Below are 25,731 nucleotides of genomic sequence, written 5' to 3'. Positions count from 1 at the left end.
AGCCTACATCAAGGATGATAGAGCGTCAGGATATTTTACTTTACTTCCTCGGTTCTCTATTGAAATAAACATATTTCTCCATTTACTTACATTTTACTTATCCGACGTGCACTAGCTTTATCCAGTCCGTCTTCCCCCCTGTGAGTAGCACGATGAAGCTAAGGAAACCAGAAAGCTTTCTTTAGATTAGAAAACTATGATGAAACCAGAAAGCTTTCTTTACACTAGAAAACTATGATGATCACCTAAACTCCAAGTTAACTTTTCCTAAGAACAGATCATTTTCCTGTTCATTAAACAGATTGCTTATTTTGGAAATTTAACAGTAACTACATCAAAAGCAAGTGAAAAACAAAACTCCCGGCTGTTTTATGTAAAATTTTCACATAACTTCCTATCTACCATTTATTCGTCATGTTATGTTAGAACGTTTAAGGTTAAATAGAATGCTCTTACATCAAAGATCGATACAGCGTGCCACATTTAAATGCTACCTTTGCATATGTCGTTAGTGAGCCATTTACTTTTTAGATGTCATGTAAGTTAAGGTAGATCAGAGCAGGAAGACTGCTTATTTGGGACTTGTGCATTAAAACCAGCAAATTCCTAAACACTAATAACATTTCAATTGAACACTATAAACATTAACAATTTATAAGAACAAGATGAAATTACTGTCTTATAATGAAACCTTGCTCCAAGTTACCACAAATTATCTTGTAATCCTCTACTGTAAATCATCTGACGTCACCATCATTACCCAACTCTGTGATTTTACATTTAGCGTTAGTACACAACTTGAAGCTTACTCTTGGCACTGCAAGGTCAATGAAGCGATCGGTTTCTTCACTGTTGAGAAAATCATAGATCATGACGATGGTTGGATGAAGCGACTGTTCTTCAACTTTTAGTGGTTGAAGCAAGAAATATCCAACATTTCTCGTCACTAGCCGGCATTTTACTTGGGCATCCATGACTGGTGACTAAAATAAGAAATATTCGTAGTGTTACTAATACATAATTTGTAAGGGGTGTAAGATAACCATAAGTTAAAGATTTAGAAAAAAGAAAAATTACCTTTAAACTAAAGTTTGAAGATAAATGGCTAGTGAAAGAATCTTTGTTACAAACATGTGATGTTTAGAGGAGATTTTATCATCAAAAGTGAATTCATCGTTAACAAATTTGAAATAGGTTTATGTCATTATCACAAAAATCTATATTTATTTCTTAATACAAACTCGTTTTAATTTTGCGTAGGTCGCTTCACTTTGAGATAAACCAGTTGTCGGAATGACTGTAATGGTAGGCATGTTCTAAAAGTGACTTGAGTCATAATCATTCATAACTTTTGAACAAACATAGTTTGTTTTTATATCCGTTCATCCTTCATCCGTTTTTATATTTGATATACCCGCTTGATTTTCAGCTCACTGCAGGAACAATTTTTCAATTTCTGTTGGACAAATAGGTGACCCGTAAATTGACTTTCAGTGTTTTCACTCCCCATGCACTTCACTCCTTGTAAGTTCATTCCATGTAACAATTTATTAATGTAAAAAAATAATCAAAGTAACATTTATTAAAACATTATTAAAAACGATGCAAGTTATGAACTATTCTTTGTGAAAATTCGATTTTGTTTTCTGGATTACATCTAGTAAGAAGAACTTGCAGTCGTTTGTTTACATCTTTATACTTCTGCTGCCAATTGTGAATCAGAAATGTTCACCTTCCTAAACTAAAATCCCCCGGTGGGACAGCAGTAAGCCTTCAGATTTACAATGCTAAAATCAGGGGTTCGATTCCCCTCGGTGAACACAACAGATGGCCCAATGTGGCTTTGCAATAAGAAAACACACACATATACTCTAAACTAAAAGAGAATTGTAACCTATATTAATCTTTAATCCACCAACATAGTTGTCTGTCTTTCAGCTAATTTATGGCAAGATTTTAATAAAAAGAAAGATTTCTTGTTCAGTAGCTATATGGAAGAAAAAGTGAATGCGTTATTTGTTAACAGTAGACATCCATGCTCAACCCAGTATTCATGGGAATACTTTTAGGGAGTATGCTGTCCTCAACTTTGTCATTGAAGGTCATTTCGAGGTTGGAATTTCGTATGGACTGACACTTATTTCACTATATATTTTAGAGAAAAACTACAATGTTTTTTGTTACTTAGATGTATGTCTTTAGTAGTATTAATAGTTACATTTGAATTTACAGATAAATGTATAACACAACTAAACAACATTTTTCACATCATATAGTTCTAATTCATCTGAACCTTTGTAACACGCTAAGGCATCATCCTGCAGTTTCAATACACCTGAATGTTATCCTTATGTCCATGTAGGAGGTCTATTAGCCAGCTTTATTTTACAAGGAAATGAGATGGTAACTTCTCCCGATACCTCTGAAAAAAAAAAAAACTATAGGGGAACGATGTTTTTTCCAGGTTAGATCTACAAGAGTGATACTTGATGCACTACAGTTATATGTATACGATATCTGTATGAACCATTTACAGATAAAATGAAATGCTAAGCACTAGAATGTCACAAGTGAAGCTTATGTCAGAGTTTTTGGTTTTTTTTCAAATGTCTTACTATTTATCTGCACATTTTAATTTATTATTAGAGTTCAAAAGACCTAAGCACTTTGCCAATTTAACAGCTTGTCCACAATGACTAGTTATCCTCAGTGTAGTGTATCATTTCAATAGTTTGTTTACAACAACCGATCATCAGGTTAGTTACTCTACATTGCATATAAAAAGTCAGTTTAAGCATATCATTTACTATAGTCAATTTCTATGTGTGGATTCTATGAGAACAATTTAGCTATTGCATTAAGTTTATAAGTATGGAATCAATGAGAATATGCTAGCTATTGTAGTCAATTTGTATGTATGGAATCGCTGAGAAAATGTCAGTTATTGTATGTTAAAATTAGGCAAGTTTCTGTTGGTAGTGTGTATGAAAAGAAACAGTGGTGGTGGTTCATGTTGCCTATCAACAAATGTAGAGTGTTTTATAACAATATACAAATAAAGTTATTGTGTACAGGGAAACATTAGTGTTATTATTTTTATTGAAGTGAAAACATGGCAACTTCTGTGGTCAGTTTGTACGTGTTTTCACTGTTTTAGTCAGTTTATGTAGCCCCCCCCCTCATAGTTCAAGGGTATGTATATAGAATGAAAATGCTAAAAACTGTGTTTTGATACTCATGGTGGACACAGCACAGATAGCCCCATTGTGTAGTTTATGTAATGTAGGTAAGTAGAAAAAAATAGGTAATTTTTTTTAGTTAGTAGTATGGGATAAGGAAGCAATGAGAACATGCTAGATTTTGAAATGACTTTTTACACTTTATGTTAATAGAAACAACCAGTTTCAGTTGTTAGCTTCTATGCAGCAAATGTAGACAGCAAAAACGTTAGCCTTTTTTATATACAGAGACTGTGATCACAACATCATTCATAGATTGCACAGAAATATAGTAATAAATTGAAAATATCACCAAGGGAAAGGGAGTAAAGTTGTTAAAATGAGAGTTTGTTACGTTCAAGGTTTATCAATAAGATTGGTTTAAAAAATTTAGGAATGTAGCTTAACATTCTCTCTGTATTCAGTGCTGTCGAGAAAACCCACTAGTAGAGAAATATGTATGCAAAAACAGCTCGAATCATATCTCACGAATCAAAAAATCACGAAACCATATACTGCTGCATACCATTTATTCCCGACATCAGCAAACAAATAACCAACATTTGGCAAAAACTAGTAACAAAATATGACATTCCAGTTAATACCAAATTTATTTAAAAACCAGGCACAAAACTGAGGTCTATACTATGTAAAAACTACACTGACAAACACCACACCAACATTATTTATAAAATACAATGTGATAACTGCCACGACTTCTATATTGGAGAAACAAGTAGAAAAATGGAAACCAGATTCAAAGAACACAAAAAGTCACCTTCACACGTTTTCGAACACTGCAAGTCAAATAAACACAACATAATCATAGAAAACACTCAAATATTAAATAAAGAAACAAACATAAACAAACGCAAAATTAAAGGAAGCCTTACTTATACAACTTAAACCCAAAATAAACCAATATAAAGAAATGCCTTTATACCTATATTAAATATAATAAAATAAAATTATATATTCAAACATCTAACACCGCCCTCTACATTCCGACACTCAGTTACACAACCCCTTCTAAACACGTGGTCAGCTTCCGGTCAGTTACCTCTTTCTTACTTTGTGAACCGTAGAAGAGTTAGAGTGAACAACTCTTCTACGTAAACTATTTTCTCAACCCAGTCGAGCCGTTTTTGCATATATATTCTCTCTGTATTGAAATGTAAGTAATTTTCTCAAGGGTATAAAATATAGGGAAATTAATAAATGTAATATTTATAAAATTCCTTGTGTCTGTGATTGACTTTACCTTAGTCAAACATGCATAAATTTGAAATTTAGGATCAAGCAGCATAAAATGGAGAAGAAAAATATAAAATAAGAGTCAGTCTTAGCACAACATGTGGCAGGCACATCTCATGTTATAGACTGAAGTAACGTTAAATTAGCATATCAGTTGGAATTAAATATTGTGAGAAACAAAGAGGTTGGTTCATATTTAGAAGAAATGAAGTACTGGATACATGTCTTATCAATGCTGGGTATTTAAGTCTCCAAACAACTGTTTACCTATATAAGTATTGAGGAACTTCAACTTTTACTCCAGAAGATAGTTATCTAAGGACATCAAACATGCAGTAGTTATTTTTAGGGTTGTTTCCTGTTTGAATAAATTATTTATTGTGCAACTATTTTAATGTTGTACTTTTAATTGTATACATATATATATATATATATATTACACAAGTGCTACTTTAATATATGTTAGCTTTCGTAGTGAATTGTGTTTGCAGGCAGTAAACACTTAAAAATCATTAGCTTTTGCACATATTTTGTTTGCTTTAAGTAGGCAGTAAAAATATGTCAACTTCTACAGCTAATGTTTATATAAGTAGGCAGTGAAAGTATTTCAGGTTGTACAATCAGTTTGTACGTTGTAAGTATGCAGTCAAAACAATCCAGGTTCTATAGCCTATTTGGATATAAAAGAGAAAATAATTGTCCAGCTTCTCTTGTTAGTTTGTAGTTCAGGAAACAGTGAAAACACATTCCCTCCTTTAGTCAGAGTGTGTTTGAGAAGATGGTGTAAACACATCCCCTCCTTCAGTCATACTGACTTTTCTAAGAAAAGAGAAAAAATACCAGCTTCTGAACTTCGCTCGTAAGTGAGCAGTGAAAAAAATGTCAGCTTCTGTGGTTAATTTAGAAGTTCTAAGATAGCAGCAAAACCATATCAGATACTGTAATTGTATGCTATAAGTAGAGACTTAATACACGTCAACTCTTGTACTCACTTTGTACGTAAGAAGGTAGTGAAAGCATGTTGCTTTATATGCCATAAGTAGGCTGTGAATACGTCAGTTTGTGAGTTTTAAGTAGGCAGTCAGTAAATGCCACTAATTAGTTATATGTATGGAGACTGTGAAAACATGGCAGTTTATCCAATGACTTGTAAAATGTAGGGAGTGAAGACATGTTAGATTTTACTAGTTTGTATATTGTAAGTAGGCAGTGAAAGCAGTAATTATTTCCTACAAAATATTCAAACAGCTCTCTACATTCATGTTTACCAAATCAACAAGTTATATCAGTTTTGTTTGTTTGCTTGCTTTTATGAATTAAGCATAAAGCTACACAATGGGTTATCTGTACTTTGCCCAAAAGGGTATTGAAACCCAAATTATAGTGGTGTAAGTCTGTAGTCATACCACTCTGCCAGTGGGGGGCGTTTTATTAATTATGGAAATAATTTCATAACTGGTTAGTTTATATATTGAAAGGGTATTTTAAGCCCAACAAATCCCAAACGAAGTTTTTATTTATCAGCTTGAACTTATGGTTCAAAAAAATAACTTTTTCGCCAAAAGGCGGTGATACTATTAGACTATAAACCTGTTGTTTTTATTTTTATTTATTTTTTGACTATCTCGATACCACCAGATTATTGATAACATTTTCATAAGAAATTGTTTTCACATTCAGAGTAGAACAGTGAAAATGATTCAACTATGACAAAAGCGTTTTTTATTGCAGAAGAAGAATAAAAACAAAGCTGTAAAATATCTTTGTTGAGTTCAAAGAAAGTATTTTTTGTTAGGAGAATAAAGTTGTCAACACATGTTTATACTGCTTTGCAAAACGAACCTTCTTCGTTTTTGAAATAACTTTGTTGTAAGTAGATAAAACAGTACAAAATATTGCATAACATTATTCAAATACTTAAATTAATTTAGGCTGCAACATAGTGAAGTGAAACGGACTCAAAACTCCATAGGGGAATTAATTTTTATTATGTTAAAAAGATATCAGTCGGCGCTTCAGGGTCAGGTGGTTAAGGCACTCGACTGAGTGGTCGCGGGTTCGAATCCCTCGTCACACCAAACATGCTCGCCTTTTCAGCCTTGGGGGAGATATAATGTTACGGTAAATTCGTTGGTAAAAGAGTAGCCCAAGAGTTGGTGGTGGGTCGTGACAACTAGCTAGGGACGGCTAGCGCAGACAGCCCTTTGCGCGAAATTCAAACCGAGATATTAATTAAAAGTTTTATGTTTCCTAAGAAACTAATTGCATGATAAAAAAGCTGCAAAATTACCATATTCGAAATATGAGTAAAACATACTCAGTTTTAGCTGTAGTGTTTTTAATCCAATATGCCGTTAAACCTTTTCATTCATAATTTGCATTTTGTTTTTTTATAGTATGTACGAAAACTAAGTTAATAAATTTTTGAAAATAAGTTTAAATATCAGTAAGAATCATCCCATTATTTTATAAATATCTCTTTTCAGCCAAGTTTAAAGAAAAGCTTTCAGAGTTCTTGCTCTGTTTTTAGTCGAATTAATATCTAAACTACTTACTCGTAACTTTTCACCTTTGCAGAGCTTCGTGAAGTGTTCTCGCTCAGCTTCTCCGTATAATACCGTATTTAGCCGAGGAACGAATTTCTCCGAACTAGCAATATGTGCTGTCATCTCGTTATTTAAAAGTGAGTTAAAGGGTTTGGAGAAAGTCTGCCAGCTTGGACCTGTCGCACATGGATACTCGTTTTACTTGTGTAAAACATACAGCTAATATAGGAATGAACAAAGAACAGGAAGAAACTGAATTATAGCCAGGAGTAAATAAAGAGTGTGAAAATTTAAAGGAGGAAATGTGATACAATTTCTCAGAAACAAACAGGAACGAAGAACATAATGTCACATTACTTAAACATTAAGTAATTGTCAGATTAAACATTAATTCACAAAATATGAAATAAATTTAGGGCCAAAATACTCAACGATTTTTTTATTGTAATGTTATATTTTAATATTTTGAAAATTATCTTCTCTTCGTAAAAGTCTGTATTCAATACAAAATGATTTTCATTTTGCGATACAACTGGAAACATGCAACATAAACCACAGAATGAAGTGAAGTGATCAAACAGGCATTAGGACTGTATTATGTGACTGCTTGTAAAACACGAATCAGTCACGCATAATATCAGCTCTTTTTTTTGTATATTGAAACATCGTGTGATTTTCAAATAATTACTATAGACTGTTTACCGGCAATTATGAACTTGCTAAACGTTTGCTTGAAAGTACTGCACTAACCAAACAGCAGCATTCCAAAATTATACCCAATGTTTTGCAACTGTAACAAACAGCAAGAAAAGTCGAATTTTTAACTGAAAATTATAATCAAAAACTGTTAGCGATGCTTAGAGTAAATGTGACGTGAGGTAAGAAAAACTTCAAGTAAAAGCGAAATAAGTATGCAAATAAACTAGCAAACACTGTGCTACTTAACCATACAAATATCCTCTGCATATTTTGTCCAACACTAGACATAACATAATTAGTAATTAGCTTTAACTTAAAAATATATATTTAGTTTAATTTCCCCTTATTTTTGTTAATTAAGAGAATGTGTCAATTCATATCATCCTGATACAGTTGTATAATATTGAAAATATAATAGTTTTTGCAAGCATTTATGGTTATTTTTAGAAATTCAGGATAATGACTCAGATGCTTACCTCTGTTTCCTTTGGTCAATAAAATTTTGTCATGCTATATTACAAAGAAAATAAAAGAAAGTGTTACTTATACAACATTTAAGTCTTTTCTGACTTTTTCTACAATGATAATTTTATGAATTAATATTTTTTTATATTGTACAAAATAAACAGCAAAAGGAAAACAAATAATCGCAGTAGGAGTCCATTCTTTCGAAAATACAATTTGGCTTGTGAAAATAATCACCTTTGTCAACAGTAAAAATAGCACTGAATAATTTATATATGGTTAAATTTAATACACTGAAACAATAACCTTAAAAATATGACTGTTAATATAAGCGATTACACTATACAGTTGAGATTAGAATATTTTTTTCGAAAAATTGCATATTTACCCTCCCTCCAGTGAGTCAGCAGTAAGCATGAGGTCTTTAAAAGCTAAAATGCAGATTCGATTAGAAATCTACATAATAGCTATCTATAGAATCTGTAAAGTCTCACTTAAGTCATTCTAACCATTTCACACATTAACAGGATGTTACTGCACATCAAAGAAAAATGACCACACCAAAATTCGTAAATGTTCTAGCAACATCATGCCTTGCTTTCAAATCTAGGTGGACATGAACTCGCTCCTGGAAAGCGGAAAAGAACAAATAAGTTCTTCTGTCACACATACAATTGCAAGAAAATGTAAATTCCGTGAATAAAGCATGCTGTTAGCTCTTCAGAAAAACAAACACACGTCATAAGTTCCCTTGCTATTAAGTGGTGCCCTAATGTTTCATACAATGCAGTCAATGGTAAGGGAAACCAACCGGTGCTTCTCCTCCTCAAGGATATGGAATGACATCAAAAGAATGGAAGTCTTATGCTACTTCTGTTGTCATTTAAACCCATTCCACAAAATTTCATACAGATTACAATGTGTAAGTGAATCACAGAACACTGATATGCTAGTGCCAAAAATCTCACCTTCGTTGAACGGGGAGACCAACGAGTAGATTCATGTTTATAAAAAGTGAATGTGTCTGATAACGAGTATTTGTTTGAAAATACCGCTGAGAGTTGAATTCGTGTGTGAAATATTGATAACTTGTGCCTAAATCAATATTATCAACAAATAAAATGTTGTTGTTGTTGTTTTGAATTAAGCACAAAGGTTCGCAATGGGATATCTCTGCTCTGTCCACCACGGGTATCGAAACCCGGTTTTTAGCGTTGTACGTCCACAGACATACCGCTGAGCCACTGGGGGGCAATAAAATGTTATACGGACAATATTTAACTTAATGCAATGTTACTCTATTCAACTGTTATGCGTCTTCTGAAGAGACAGTATATATGATGTTACATAATTAAATTAATTTCTTGTCAATTCAACTAAAAATATATGGTATTGATGTAGTTCTCTGTTATTTTTATTCATATTATATGAAGATTAAAGTTAATGGACTCAACTTTTATTACAATCTATTAATCTGAGGCCTGAAATCTTTCAATACAACTCAGTAGCAGGCATTTTCGGTTTAGCAAGTCCTAATTTATTCTTAATGACGAGGTTAACCTGAAGATGACCTAGGAAGGTCGAAACATTGCTCTCTGCTTTATTAGTAGGAGTGTTAATATCCATACTAGCCGTTCCGAGATACAAGTCCTAATTTAGTAAAATGTTATTATGCCCAACTTTTAGTAAAACATGTCCCTAAAAGTTGGAATTTGGAAAATACAACATGTACATTATCGAAATTTTTGTTGTTGTTAGGCTAAAAAATATAAAGGGTGTTTGTTTTCTTCCTATCGCGAGTACATAAACCCAATTTTTAGAGTTATAAACTTCAGAGTTATCAGGAATCATGTCGACAATACTATACTGAAGAAATGCGCGATCAACGAATCTAATTTCTTTTACGTTTGTAATTTTTATTTATTTCCAAATTATTGTTAAACATTTTTGCATGATAACAATACAGTTGTTTTGTTTGCATTATGTTGTATTTATTGTTTTTAGCTAGTTTTAGTCGTCCCATTACACTTGTCTTTCCTTATGCGTAGATAGTGCCATTTCTTGGTGTCATTAGGCAAATGTCAAAAAGTAATAATTATGTGTTAAAAGTCATTCAAAGAAAGATTAAACACAGTTACGCCTTATTTTGTTATTAATTTAGTGACTCGCGAGGTTAAGAAAATAAAGTTAGTCGTAAAGTAAATGTGACTATAAAAAATGAAGTAATAAAGCATTGTAGATATGCGTTATTCTTAAGCCTTTCTAAGTTTCTGCAATATCCACAGGCTGTAGTTTCAGCGTATTAATCTTTTATCCCAAAATACTTAGTTTATTAATTTGTAAATACGATATATATACTGAAAATCTGTGTTCCGTATTATCTAAAATGAAACGATAATAGTTTTGTTTAATTTTTAAAAATGAACCGTTAACCATAATATGAGATTGCACTTCTATCATAAGTAATGTTCTGTGAATATTTAATGTCACTCTTCCCAAACACATGCTAGAACAAATATTGATTTTTTATACTTGCCTTCATAAGTATACTTTTATATATTTATATAAGAAATGAATAACAATAGTTTTGTATTAGGACTTAAGCTATGAAGAGTTTTTTAATGGTATTGGAAAAATATAGTTATTAATATTTTAATAACTTCAGAAGATATGATAAAGAGAATGAGCAATAGAAAACTAAACTGATATGAAAAGTACATTCTCACACAAAAGTTTAAAATATATCTTAAAAACTGAAAAAATAGACTTGAATCACAATAAGATTTTACGAAAACATCTTAACTTTACAAGGAAGTGTTCACACAAAACCTGTCTCTCCTAAACAATTTTCTACTCTTTGAAAAATATCTTGATAACAGTTAGAATGCTGAGAACTTATTCATTGTAGCCTTTACTTGGTTAAAATAAGTTCAAAACTCTGTTCTTTAATCAGTGGGATAAAAACAGCACAGAAGCTTTAGCTGATGCTTACAACGAATCTATATTTATGTAAGATTTAAAAAATGTGTAACATTAATACTGTTAATGTATTGTTCAACATATAAGATGAAGAGTTTTTAGTATCTTAAAAAGCTTGCATGTTGAATAACTTAGAAAAGTAAAGGGTGGAGTTTCCAAAAACTGGTAACAAATGGTAAGTCAGATAACAGATTGGGTTTCATATTTATTATAGTACCTTTACTTAATTAGTTATTTATCTGATGAAAAACAACTTACGAGTCAGTTAGTACGGTAGAGTCTGACAATAAGTTAATTAATATAATACAATCTACCTCTTCTACTGCGACTTTTAACCAGCTATGAGCTTTCCCTCGTAGCTGTTTTTCATGCTTGTTCTCTTTAGACTTTTTTAAGGCCTCCCGGATCCAGTCGACAGCAAACCCAAAGTAACCATGGTAATAAGACTGTCTGCCTAGCCGCAAGCAATCATTGGCTGTATGGAGAAAAACAGATCATTCATTTAATATATCATTAGATATGTGAAAAGGGAAAATCACTGATATTGCGTAAAAAATAACGGATCACCGAAGCAGTTAGTCATTAGTTGTTTCAGAAAGATTAAATAATCAACATAAAGAATCATTAGTTGCTTAAGAAACGTCGAATCATTGTCGTAATCAATCACCAGCACTTTGAAACAGAACAGATGATTGGTGTAATTTTATGTTATAACGATATGATGCTTGTCGCTAATTTTCTTCTCAAATTATACTTTTGTTTTCAAAGAATATTCATATGTATTCATACTTAATGATTAAACGTTGTAGCAAAAGACGAAGAATTTCAAAATTGGTATAGTAACATGGAGACACCAGAAGAGGAAAAGGTGGTACACGAAACAGACAAGGAAAGGAAAGTAACAAAGAGTAACAGGCCGAGTACTGGACGTTAGTACAGCAAATGTTAAAGGACCAATCATAAAATGAAGACTGGCAAGCTTGGAGGGTTATAAAGATTATTCTCGAAATAGTCGAGGCATCAGAAGATGAAGGAACTGAGTAAGTATGAACCTTGTTGAACAACATCTGGAGCGTACACCCACAGAATGAAGACAGAACCTATAGATACACATCTACAAACAGAAAGATGATTTTGAGTGTAAAATCTATAGAGGAATAAAATTGATGGATCACATGATGAAATAAAAGGTACTGGAAAAGAGAATAAGGAAAGCTGTGGACATAGATAAAAAAGAGTTTGGGTTTCGGCCTCGGAGAGGAACAACAGATATAAACTTCATCCTGCGATATTTGTAGAAGTATCTTGAAGGAAACTAGAAGTTACACCAAGTATTTGTAGATTTGTAGAAAGCGTATGACAGAATGTCACAAGAATTAATATACGGGTGTCTATGAAAAGAAGATTGCCTGGAAAGCTGATCAGACTATTGACAACCACACAAGAACAATCGTGAACATGGTATATAAAGAAGCGCACAAGTTTGAAATAAACTTTGGGTCATACCAAAAGTCAGGCATTAGCACCCTGGTTTTCCTCACTTTCATTGACCACTGCAAGAGTGACTCCTATGGAATTTATTATTTGCTGACAACCTTGTGCTGCTGGATGAAAGTGAGCAGGAGTCACAAACACAAGTTAAGGTGTAGCAAAAGAGTATGGAAAGAAGGGGCTTGAAAACGAATACCAGAAGAATGGAAGTTATGGTGAGTGAAACGGGTAGAAAGAAGATCAAGATGACAGACGTAAATTGAAAGTTGCTGGAGCAAGTAGAGTATTTTAGGTACTTGGGAAGTACAATCCAATGTGAAGAAGGAAGCGAGAATGCTGTAAGAGTTAGAATCCAGATAGGTTAGGAAAAACGAAAGGAAGTAGTCACAGTCATTTGTACCAAAAGGTTACTAAGGGAATTGAAAGTCAAAGTGCATAACACTGTGGTTAGATCGATGCTTCTCTATAGGTTTGAAATCTATACCCTGAAGAAGGAGGCTTGTTGATAAGACCAGAAATTAGAATGCTATTTGAAGTGTCATTGCAAAAGAAGAGAACGAATTAAGAAACTAAGGAAATGGTAGGGGCCTGTGGAATCGAGGAAAAGGTGGGAAAGCTAGGTTGAGGTAGTTGGTTACGAGTAAAGAAGAAAATAACAACAAATAGTAAGGAGAACATCAGAATTGCCAGTAACAAGACAAAAGAAGGCATGGACAAGAAACGAATCGTATAAGACCTACCATGTTTCTCCGATAATAAGACCTACCCATAAAATAAGACCTAGTGTGATTTTTGGGGATAGTTTTAATATAAGCCCTACCCTTAAAATAAGCCCTAGTTAAGAGTGGCAGGAAGAGGAAAGAAATAAAAAAAAATTAATTTATTAATTAGTTTAATAGTTAGTTAATTAGTTTGTTTAAGTATTAATCATTTAGTTTAATAGTTTAATAATAGTTTATTTTAAATGGTTAGTTTAATAGTTTTACTTTGTAACTTCATTTTTTTAACATATCAAAATAAGACATCCCCGAAAATAAGCCCTAGTGTCATATTTTGGAGTGAAAATTAATATAAGCCCTGTCTTATTTTCGGAGAAACACGGTAGCAATGATCAAAAATGGTTGGAGGAGGGCAATCCTTGTGAAGAACGGCGACCCCTACTAAATGGACGAAACGAATAAAAAGTATATATCCATATTCATTACTGTGCTATAAAATATAAGTAAAATGTACTATTTAATGAAAATACTATCTGCACTGGATATTTCCTTTAGTCAACAAGACAAAGCTAATTTATTGATACTGAGGAAAACAAAATGTTTAATTGTGCCTGTTAAGAGAACAGGTGTTTTCACTTCTTTCTTTCGGCTTGGAAGGTGAATCTGTCCTTTAGCAAGCTGAGTTGAGTCCAAATCATAAATATCTTGTAGACGAACAACTGCCAATGCTGCCTCCTCAACATCTTGTCGGCTGGGAGTGTAGGTGCGGTTCTTTACTTCTCGTATTTGTGTGGTAATTTCTGGAACAAAGAGCATAGAAATATTGATAAGTTACAACTATCTGGTGAAAATTTGTGTTACGAAGAAATAATTAAGTATTAACAAAACTGCACGAGAATTATTTTTAGTAATAAACGTCATAAATTTTTGTCTTGATAACTATGGAGTTCTTTCTCATTATTTTATTGCTAGTAACTTTGTAACACACCATCATAAATGGATTGTTTTTGCTGAAGTTTCGTGCAAAAGCTACTCAACAACTACTTGCACTAGCTGTCTCTAATTTCAAAGTAAGAAACTAAAGGGAAGGCAGCTAGCCAACACCATCATTGCCAACTCTTGGGTTACCTCGAGAGAATAATAAGAGAATAATCACTCTTATAAAGCGCTTACAGCTGTGAAATAAAGAACACATTTCTTTTTTGTTTATTTCTTTGACCGCTACTAAACGTAAGCCACGGAACTCCGGATCGAAAGTCCATTACGCTAACCACTGGGTCCGCTTGGCCCTTCTAGATGGAGAACTTCGTGACTATTGCATACAATGATAAACTTTTCACATTTTGACGTTTGTATAAAAAGTTGTGAGAAAGAAAGCAATGTACATTTGATACGAGTGCAATGTAAGAAATAAAGAGAATCATTATTATGAATGTGGAAGTTTCATAGAAAGTGTTTTCAATTGTCAAGACTTCTAACCCCATATTCTAGTAAATAAGAATTAAAAATAAACAATTTTTAAACTAACATATTCATTTTTAATAATTGTGAACTAAAATATCACTGTTCTGGGAGGCAAAATCGTACACAACCATTTAGGGTGCTAGTTTCAACCCTCTGGGCCTGGCATGGCCAAGCGCGTAAGGCGTGCGACTCGTAATCCGAGGGTCGCGGGTTCGCGCCCGCGTCGCGCTAAACATGCTCGCCCTCCCAGCCGTGGGGGTGTATAATGTGACGATCAATCCCACTATTCGTTGGTAAAAGAGTAGCCCAAGAGTTGGCGGTGGGTGGTGATGACTAGCTGCCTTCACTCTGGTCTTACACTGCTAAATTAGGGACGGCTAGCACAGATAGCCCTCGAGTAGCTTTGTGCGAAATTTCAAAACAAACAAACAAATCAACCCTCTGATAACCAACATAAATAATAATAATTTATTAATATCTCTGTTTGATAAAATCAGAGTTAAGAACATTGTAATTGTTCAGGCAAAGTTCTAAGTAATCTATTTCTATGACCTATCCCAGTCGTCGGATATTCTCCTGGAATTTTAAGATATTATTTGGTGGATTTAATTCTATCAAATACTTTAAGTATTATGCGCAGCCTAACGATTAGTAAGTCGCACTGTGTATCGAAAGGTGCGGGGAGACTTGAGCGCTGAACTTACAACTATGGAAGGAATGATAGATATGACAACTCTGTTATTCATTTAAAAAAGCCAGTGGTCGCTGTTGGCAGGTTTTCTTCTCTATGGTCAGTATTGAAAATTACGGAAGTCTGTATTTAAACTCTAGGGGTCTCTGGCCTAGCCTTTTAGCCCACGTGCACACAGTTTAATGTTCAGCTTAAAATTTTCAATTTCAGATACCTTACAATAATAACAAAAACCTTAGGATGCGGTAAAATATGTTTCCAACAGTCAATAAAACCTACTTGTAATCCATTTTTAAATTTTCAAACGCATTATTTAAAAAAATAAAATTTTATTGTATCTTTCAGTTAAAATTTCAATTGTAGAAACATTGCTCAGGAATCTAAAGCAAATTACACCTTTTCAAAGTAAAAGAAAATTGTAATGGATAATTTCAATAAATAACGAAATCTTACGAAAATGTGAATTCGTAAAAAATTATATGCTTGGTCGATTGTTTTAACATTTTCTAGGAGAGCTATACAATATCTATCTGCACACAATTATCGATAATTTTGAATTGATGGAATAGAATGATGGCAGCTGCTCAACAGCACTCACTGCCAACTCTCAGCTACTGACCATATAGTAGAGTTTCACCGTCAGTTTTATAGCGTTGCCACGACACGAAATCCGAGAGATTTTATCTTTTTCTTTAATATTATTAGGTTCACAGCCCGGACACACTAACTTCAGCACACAGCCTACTCAGTAAACTTAACAGCAAAAAGACAAAAACTCCAGTCGTTCTTTTCAGATCTGCCAATAAACAAAACTCAGGCAGAAGAATATAACAATATATTACCTATAAATTATATCTTCAATTCAGTACAGACATAGTTCCAATACGAATTAGATATCTTAAAACTCATAAAATAAGGTGTACATCAAATACACTATACATTCTGTTACTAATTGGTATGCACAGGACTTGTTTTTGCTTTATCTTTTAACAGATTTTATTCTAATACGTCTTATATTCCTGAGAAATGTCTCTATAATCAAAGTTCTAACTAACAGACAAATGTAAATAATTATACCTTTTTGTTTTTATCAAAAAAAGGAGGGAAACACATTTGACACTTCTAAACAAAAGTATATTACATTTAACTCCGTAACATCGTAAGCACATTTTTGTTGTGCCAAAGTTTATGTTGTTGTTGTTTTTTTACATTGCGATATTTAAATATTTCTTAAGCACAAAACAACACAATAAGCGACATGCGCTGTGTCCATTTCGGGTATCGAAGATTACCATTGAGCCAGTGTTTTTTATTTTGTTTTTTGTTTTTTGCGTTCCAAAGTATGGGAATGACTTAAACCTATTAAACATTATCATAAAAATTCAAGAACAGTGTGTATAAAGTGAAATAGAACACGATAGTAGATTATTTAGAGCTTAATCTAAATAAAAAAAAACTCAACTATGTTTAAAGTGTGGAGTTAAGAAATATATTCAAGTGGTTATTATATTTTCAATACCTAAAAAATTTTTTTTTTGTTATCCTGATACTAATTGGGTAAAAGATTGTTCTGGAAAGTTCTCGTCAATGCACGAAGTGAATATAAAGTTATCATCATTCAGGAGTTTGTTCTGATCAATCAAATGACTAGATGTGTAAAATAAAGAATTAAGGACTGCCTTCTTTAATCATACTGTCATTGTACCTTACAATCAACATGTCACTTTGGAGTTAGTGATGGGAAAAACGTATCGTGATTTGTGTTAATCGCTTACGTTACTAATCTGCTAAAGAAATATGTGGAAACATAATAAGGATTTAAATGAATCTTATTATCATCAGTCTACATGTTAAACATGCGTATTTTATCTAATTTAATAAATCTAAGTTTAAATAAAACAATAATACCAGTGCTGTTTTCTTGTGATCAAAACTATGTACACTGAAGTTCTATCACAGTCATTATTGTACGTACATTAAATCACAAAAAGATAAAATAAAATCACCTTTGGTTTTTGGTTTCAAAGCTCTTTCAATATGGGGCCACTCATGAACAATCCTCTGTAGCAACCGATATCCTTGAAGAGGATTGAGGTCCGTGGGTTGTCTTCCTGGAGACACTTGATTAAAGTCGTCGATATATCTGAAAATAATCTTTTTATTTTATTTTTTGAGCTAACAATACTGATGTAAATCGGAAAAAATAAAATTGTCTGTTTTGGTATCCTATGTGCTTTATATTTCGGTTTCGGAGTTACGAAATATAAAGCACATGGGACAAAAAAAGAAAAGGCAATATTGTGGAGAATCTAAAACAAACAATCACCGAGGTTGTAACTGAAATTTCTTAAATTGTTTTTATTACATAAAACCCCAGTGTTAGCATGGATAAAGAGATACAAAGTATATAATCTTGGTTTTTTTAGAAATATTCCACAAACATATATATACACATTTTGGTAAATTGGTATAAAAACTACTTTTGATTTAAAAGGACAAATTCAGGGGTACCAATAGCTGTTACGGTATCAAAACAGTAGGGTGAATTCAAGAAAAATATATGCGTGCATAAGATAACTATATATAAAAATTATTTTTATTCGTTCCAAAAAATCAACACTCTAAGTGTTTTTTATTATACAGGGTGGCCCGTAAGTCCCTACCCATTCATATGTTATTATGTTATATTCAATTACGCATGTATTATAAATTTGTTTTTTTTTTCAGAGAAATATGGCCGATGTTAGCCCATTTACACTTAAAGAGCGTATTGTGACAAGTACGTGGGTACATAAGAGCAAGAATACTGATGACAACATGTGATAACTCTCTTTGGGGATACATAAAGGACATTGTGTCTAAACAACGTTATAATACTAATGATGAGTTGAAGGCAGCTGTTACCGCGGCATTTGGAACAATAACCCCTGCTATGTTGAGAAAAATGTCTCACAAAACATGGCGTCGCATAATATTATGCAGCGAGAATGAGGGACAGCACACAGATACACTGGATACATAAGATATATGGATGGGTAGGGACTTACAGGCCACCCTGTATATTTAAATACACAAGAATAAAAGTTGTGATTTAGATTTAGCTACATGACCCAGTTTTTAGTTTGCAACAATGTTGTAACTATGAATCACTCGTCCAATCTATAATAATAAAAGAACATGTCTGTAGGTCTGTGACCACCAAGAGGAAAGAATCCAGAAACTTGAAATTTTGCACACGTACTAAGTGGACCCTCAGAGCGCGCACCTGGTTATTATTGCTTACTTTATTCACGTGAATGCACGCAGGTAAATCTTTATAATGAGGCAATCTTGCGGAAACTCACATTGTAAAAAAAATAGCTCTTTATATAACAATTTCTAATATATGGAAAGTCAGTGTGTTTTGGCAAAAATACATTCTAATAATGGGTTTTATGAGTTGTTGCTTAGCAACAACAGTACATAGATTATACTTTTGTGATAAAATTGGTTTGAAATATACACACTTTAACTAGCTTATTATAATTCTTTTAAATTTCTCCATCATAAGTACAGTTATTTTCATTACAATATATGTCTATATGAAGTAATATTTCGTTGTATTTATTTCTACTTGTTACAGTAATCACTGTGTTTACATATGTTAACTCATATTAAAGCCCTTTTTGTCATTATATTCCACAATTATCTTATGTACTTTCAAATTTAATCAACATGTAAAATAGGATGAAAAAACTAAAGCTGTTGCTTGGCTACAAACAAATGTCTTATTCTCTACGTTTATTACTTCCATAATTTTCAGGCATTTAATATTGATTCAGTTTTGCAATATTTAAATGCGTCTTTAAGCGTTTCACTAAAGCTTTCACCATATCAAAAAACACAAATAAATTTTCTGTTCCATATATATATATGGAATGTCTTATAAATGGAAGATGCCGCCTCTTGGTGTTATTAGGCAAAGGTTAAAGTTTTCATTATGTGTTGAAAATCTTTCGAAGAAATGTTAAACATAGTTACATTTTATTTTGTTTTCATTTTAGAGGTAGGGAAAATGAAATTAGCTGTAAAATAATTCTGACTATAGAAGATAAGGAAGAAAGCAATATAAGTATGTGTTATTCTTAAGTTTTGCTGAACCGCTCAAACGTTCACAAGCTATATTTTCAGTTTACTAAGCTTCTCTGATAAACTGCTTAGTCTATTAATGTATACATATGATATATATTAGAAATCTCTACTACGTATTGTCTAACATGTAATCGTAATCATATTGTTTAAGTTTATAAACGCAGTATTTATCATATATTTGGGTTTGTATTACTAAGATAATAACGTTCAGTACATATTTGATATTATTGTTTCGAAACAGAGGTTATAATAAATACTGAATTTTATACTTGTGTTAATAAGTAAACTTTTATACAGTATCGTGCAAAACTGTTAGGGCAAGAGAATATTTTGTCATTCTTTCCATTTTATGGGACTCATTCTTACATTCCATTAGAAAATGTAAATTTCAACTCTATGGTAATGCTCCAGCTCTACCTATTGACAGTTGAATGAAACAGGTTGAGAATAATTATCATTCATTAAAATTTCGAAATAACTGTCATGGTACCCCATGCAGTGTCTTAGCTATATAAAAAGAAGTTGGAAAATATCAATTTAATAATAACATCCCACAAATAAACCTTCATAAAAACAGTGTTTAGTGCTAAATATTAAGTTTTGTTGTCACGCAACTATAAAATGCAACTTTCCGAGACTTTTTCACGGCAAAGTTTTTAATGAACTCTGAAAAGTTAATCTGGCGAGCTTTTTGCATGTTACATTAATTTTTTCTTGTTTTTGTGCGGGGTCTCTGATGTCTCCCAGACTTAGGGGTAGCCCCATTACACTTCTTCTCGGTGGTCCTTATCCTATACGTTTTTTTCTTTTGGTGTTTTCCTCTACCGTCGATATATTTCTTATGTTGTGTCTCCTCTCCTACTATATACTGTTTCTTGTAGTCTTCCTGTTTTACTTTCCCATTTTTATGCTCAAGTAAAATTGTGTAGTTTAGACATGTATAATTTATATGTGATGCTCTTAAACGCTTATGTCACATGATTTCTATAGGAAATTAGATTTTCAATAAGTGTTTCACCCTTAAATTTTACCTACCTCAAGATAATGCGAAAACATTTAGTCACCATATGACGTAAGTTGCAAAATCAGAAATTTATGTCCTTTTTTTGTTTAATGTAAATCTTCTAAAGTTATCTAAGAATGTGTTCAGATCAGGGATTCAGAATTTACAAAATGTGAATATCCCTCGTTTTTGATAACTACATTGGAAACCAAGGAAATATGGATGAATTTAGAGTACCAAAATTATACGGAAAAAACTTGCAACAAATTATACTTATCAGGTGTTTTTCTGTGAAGACATTATGCAATTTATGTGTGCATTACTAATTTTACATTATCTGTAACTTCCAAGTGTTTCCAGAATACCTATTTATGACGTGTAAGAGTTAAGTCTTCTGCTTCTTACTTTTTCACTACATTCAGCCGCTCCTCTTCTTTGTCAACATATCTTTGTAACATCGAAACTAGCTGTCTTTCAGATTCCAGAAGGAGTCTAACTTCCGAAGTAGATGCATATATCTGTGTAGTGTTCGAGCCCACATAATGGCACCACTCGGTAGATATCAACAAGAACACCCAGAGTAACTTCCTCATGATTTCTAAAATGTTAAATATTATTTAAATGTCAATATTTAGGATATCGTAAACGTTTATTTTAATTTTGAGAATATGGAATCATCTTTTGGGAACCCTGATTGCGTTACTTTGAAAAATAAGGTTACATTTATGATAATTTGATTATTGTTACGTTTAAGAAATCTGGAAGTCAATATTCAGTTAAAAACAAAGGCGCGAAGAAATTTAGTATTGTTTGTAATATACTGCTTATTCCAGAACACTTTCTATAGTCTATTTGCTATATTTCATACACTATCGAAATTCTGTTTACTACTGTAAGCTAATAAAATGGTAACACGATAACGTAATCTTAAGACATCAATTATATTAGACATTCGGTAGCTAATGTTTTACAACGCTTCTAATTCTGGTTATAAGAAATTAAACTGAACATATATACTGCTACCAGGACCAATCCTTTGGGGGCTAAAGATGATTGATATAAAATAGACATCCACATTAATTTCTAGTTTAATAATCAAACCACAAAAACAAAGCTATCTATTGAAAATATTTTTTCTTAGATCCGAAGGAAAGAGATAAACGTGGACATGGTTTAGTTTCTGGTTTAAAAAATAAAAAATAAGAAAAAAGTATATACTTGTGACTTATTTTTTGTGGTCCAAAAAATAAAGAAAACAGGAGATGCAAATAGGTTCTTGTTATACTTTCTGGTCAGCAAAAAATCTAGTTAAAAACAAATAGATATCGGGACTACCTTTTCTTAAGCAAATACCAAAGGTTTGTTTGTTGTTTTTTTTTTAATTTTGCGCAAAGCTACTCGAGGGCTATCTGCGCCAGCCGTCACTAATTTAGTAGTGTAAGACTAGAGGAAAGGCAGCTAGTCATCACCACCCACCGCCTACTCTTTTACCAACGAATAATGGGATTGACCGTCACATTATAACGCCCTCACGGCTGAAAGGGCGATCATGCTTGGTGCGACCGGGATTCGAACCCGCAACCCTCGGATTACGAGTCGAATGCCTTAACACACTTGGCCATGCCAGGCTCATACCAAAGATAAAACAACTCTAGTTTTGGGCTTAGCATACTTGACTTGTTTGGTGTTAAGCATAAAGCTATCAATGGAATATCTTTACTGTGTCCAAAAATGGTAATGAAACTAGGGTTTTAAAGTTATCGGCAAAATTTAGTCTTATCCCCATTCAAATTTAGGGAATTTTATTCGATCTTTTGTAATATATATGTATTTAATTTTCATGTTTTTAAGCGGAAATTTACAAAATATACTACCTGCGCAGTGGCCAAAGCAGTTATTAATTCCCGACTGTTAGAATCATAAACGAGTTTGTTTTTGCGTAAAACTATAGAAAAGGCAATCTGCACTCTGTCTACCACGAGGAGTCTAACCTCAGATTTTGGTGTTGTTAGTCCGTAAGTTTACCGCTAACCCCTAAAAGGCGCGTTATAAGTCCTAAATTGCACCGCTGGTCCACCAGTGACAAGATTTAGTACATTTTTTGTGACATCAATGATTTAACACGCAATCTGGCATTTCGGAAAACTAGCACATTTCTAGCATAATCTTAAAATATTTGTCATTTTTCTAGTACATTCTTAATTCAAAGTTTGAAAAATTACTGAAGAACGTTGAGTTCTTAGTACTGTTTTCACTCTTGAATATGGCATTAGACAAGAAATACTCGAGATCCACCATATAATGACAGCAGAGCGCAGTAAGTCCAATACATTTTCACTCCTGAAGTATGCATCTGCACAAGGATGTTTCAAGGGATATATTGAGTCTTGGGTAAAATTTTGGCCTCTAATAGAGTGTTTGAGAAGTTTAATTCAACAATGTTTGAATAAATCGGTCATCAGTTATTTTATTTTAGCTTAATATTTAATATTTATTTTAAAATATCTTTCAGTTCGATGCTACTCGCAGTTTACGTGCTTCAAATAGATTAATTAACCACATATATGAAATATCAAGCAATTCTGGGAAACACTGTAAAGAAATAGTAAATTAATTTAAAGATACAAAGTTATGAATGAACTTTATTTGATTGCTAAAATATATTCTATATAGAAATTTTAATAAATTGAAATTATTCCTTTTCTATCTCATTTTCTATTCCGTTTAATGCTTCGATAATATGACGAAACTTTTCAAGCACTGGGAATAAATGACAAAGGTACACAAAAAACTTATGTATTATATAGTGCGCCTGCTACTGCTTTTATTTTATTTTCGTTGGGATTACACAGATACCTATGAACATGGTATTCAGGGTTTTACTTTTACAAAAATAATTTCAAACCAAATATAAATTATCAGAAGACTATAAAAGCAACCCGCGAACCCACAAAATTTTCAGCATGCAACTTGAAAATTATCGACTTGATAACTCTTCCTATGTTGCCTCTATTTGCTATTACCATATCATAAGCTATAGCATGAGACATAATTACGTGGTTTATATAGCCAGTGAACAAAAAATATGATCAATATTATAGGTACCTAGTGAGTTATCCACATATTTCATACTTAACAATGGATATTCAGTAACTTTTTTCTTTCTTTTTACATATCTATCACTTTTCTACTTGAACTTTGAAGAATTTGGTAGTCCTGTTTACATCATAGTTACATCACAGTATCAATAGTTTAAAACACACGTACGAAACCGGTTCTAAACTAGTTTGACGCAGTAAGAATGCATAACTAAATAAAACACATACAGTGAACATCTTCTTCCATAGTTTTTCATCGTTTTATGATTAAAATTACTAATACTCAATCTTCACTAATATATCTAATTAAATTTTTAGTTATTAAATAATTAGTTTCGATTAGTAAAGCAAACTCACAACGACACGCTTAGAGGATAATACTGTATGTTGATAGGTTCTCGAACGTTGAAACTTTGCCGTACAAAGTATTCAGCAGAAATATTGCGATATTGAAGCAAAGTAACACTGCTAATGTAATAAGTCGATAACTAGTATAGATACTTACAAATTAAATTGAAAATTGTATGTCGCCAATTTCTACGACTCGAACGTGTCCTCTTTGTTGAGCAGAATAAGAATGTTTAAAAGCATACGTAGACAGCGACTTGTTGAATAATTTTAAGGGATCCTTCTATAATAAAATATCAGATAGTATAAACAATTACGCTTGTTGTACACAATTAGATTTTTATTGTATTATAATACTATGTATTACGTGTAACTATAGCATATTAAATCAGTAATAAACTTACGCACTTCTTTTATTGCGTGTATATCAATAATTATTTTAGTAATAGAAACAATAGCCCCTCATACCTTAAAAACACCTGGTGGCTGTTGGCAGAAAGCATGCTTTCGACATACTAGTTATTAAACGAGTTTCTGAGTTTAGCTGACCTGAAAAGCGAGTATATGAAGGTATGACGTATCTCTGAATGAGTTTTTACATCTGTGTACGTATATCTATTCCAATCATTAACTGCTAGAGTTTGTTCTAAATCGAACTTAGTATCTTATGGATCGTTATTTTAATTTGAGTATATATATATATTCCTGTAGAAATCCTGTGTTGTAAAAAGAGGTTTGTGAAGTTCATGAAAACTATACCGATTTCTGGTACTGCTGTGACGTGTTAGTTCAAATCGTAACACGTAGAGAAATGCAACGATACATGTCATAGTAATTTTAAATTGATAATAGAGCGTGAATGATAAGTTTTTGTGCAAAACAAGTGGAGATATGCAGTAGGTGTAAGCTGTGTCATATTGTGAAAGGTATGTTTTTGAGTAGTAGCAAGAAGGGAGAGGCAACAACGAATAATATTTAGGTGGAAAGCATAGTAACTATTACATTTTGCAATAGAAGAGCATTTAATAGTTAGAATTTCGTATGTTTTGAGTGGCTATTGGTTTCTAGAATAACGTTATTTCCAGCTTAATTCTTGGTTTTATGCTTTAGCTTGGTAATTTCTTGCTTGCTTGTGTTTCTTGAATTTGACTACTGACTTGATGTACAGAAACTGAGCGAACAAAAGATGTAGATCAAACATATTGGAGTTTATATCTGCAACTGTTAGAAAATTCAGAGGTGAGTGCTCATAAAAAACGATTTTGGAGTATCATCGTGTGGTCATGCTGTATCTGAGAGCCGCGTATATTGACAACACACGTACAACATAGTTTCTGTTGAAAGACTAGTTCTTTTTTAGTTTTTCAATTTTCAATAAGAGAACGTAAACAAGGAATCTGTTTGTTTTCGGCTTCTATAAAATGAAGCAGTTCCTATTTTCGTTTTCAGTTTGTGAATAATGGAATATGAACAAGAAAAGGGAAAACTTGATTTTTCGTTGTTTGTTTTTCAGTTACATAATAACAAAAAACAGTGAACCAGAATGTTTTTATTGTTTATTTTTAAATTACAAAAAACAAACTGGTTCTTCTTTTTTCATTTTTCAATTGAAAAAACATGAACAT

General features: G+C 32.5%; 1 protein-coding gene across 4 annotated transcripts in view; it reads right to left on the bottom strand.

Moving 5' to 3' along the window:
* LOC143222142 (prolyl 4-hydroxylase subunit alpha-2-like) overlaps positions 1-24,410 on the bottom strand; it is a 42,197-nt gene extending 17,787 nt beyond the window's left edge. For 2 of the 4 annotated variants that reach the window (XM_076448177.1, XM_076448174.1), the window contains exons 1-9: positions 24,264-24,410; positions 21,066-21,258; positions 17,533-17,669; positions 13,983-14,171; positions 11,476-11,636; positions 8,194-8,227; positions 7,028-7,194; positions 810-983; positions 91-158 (exon numbers count right to left, since the gene is read on the bottom strand). In XM_076448177.1, coding sequence (XP_076304292.1) covers positions 91-158; positions 810-983; positions 7,028-7,194; positions 8,194-8,227; positions 11,476-11,636; positions 13,983-14,171; positions 17,533-17,669; positions 21,066-21,253 — 1,118 coding nt within the window. In that variant the 5' untranslated portion in view covers positions 21,254-21,258; positions 24,264-24,410. The other 2 variants (XM_076448176.1, XM_076448178.1) reach the window with 2 other exon arrangements.
* Positions 24,411-25,731: the final 1,321 nt, after the last annotated feature.

Source organism: Tachypleus tridentatus, chromosome 8 (assembly GCF_004210375.1).
Source record: "Tachypleus tridentatus isolate NWPU-2018 chromosome 8, ASM421037v1, whole genome shotgun sequence".
Lineage (NCBI taxonomy): Eukaryota > Metazoa > Arthropoda > Merostomata > Xiphosura > Limulidae > Tachypleus > Tachypleus tridentatus.
This window is presented reverse-complemented; position numbering and strand designations above follow the sequence as displayed.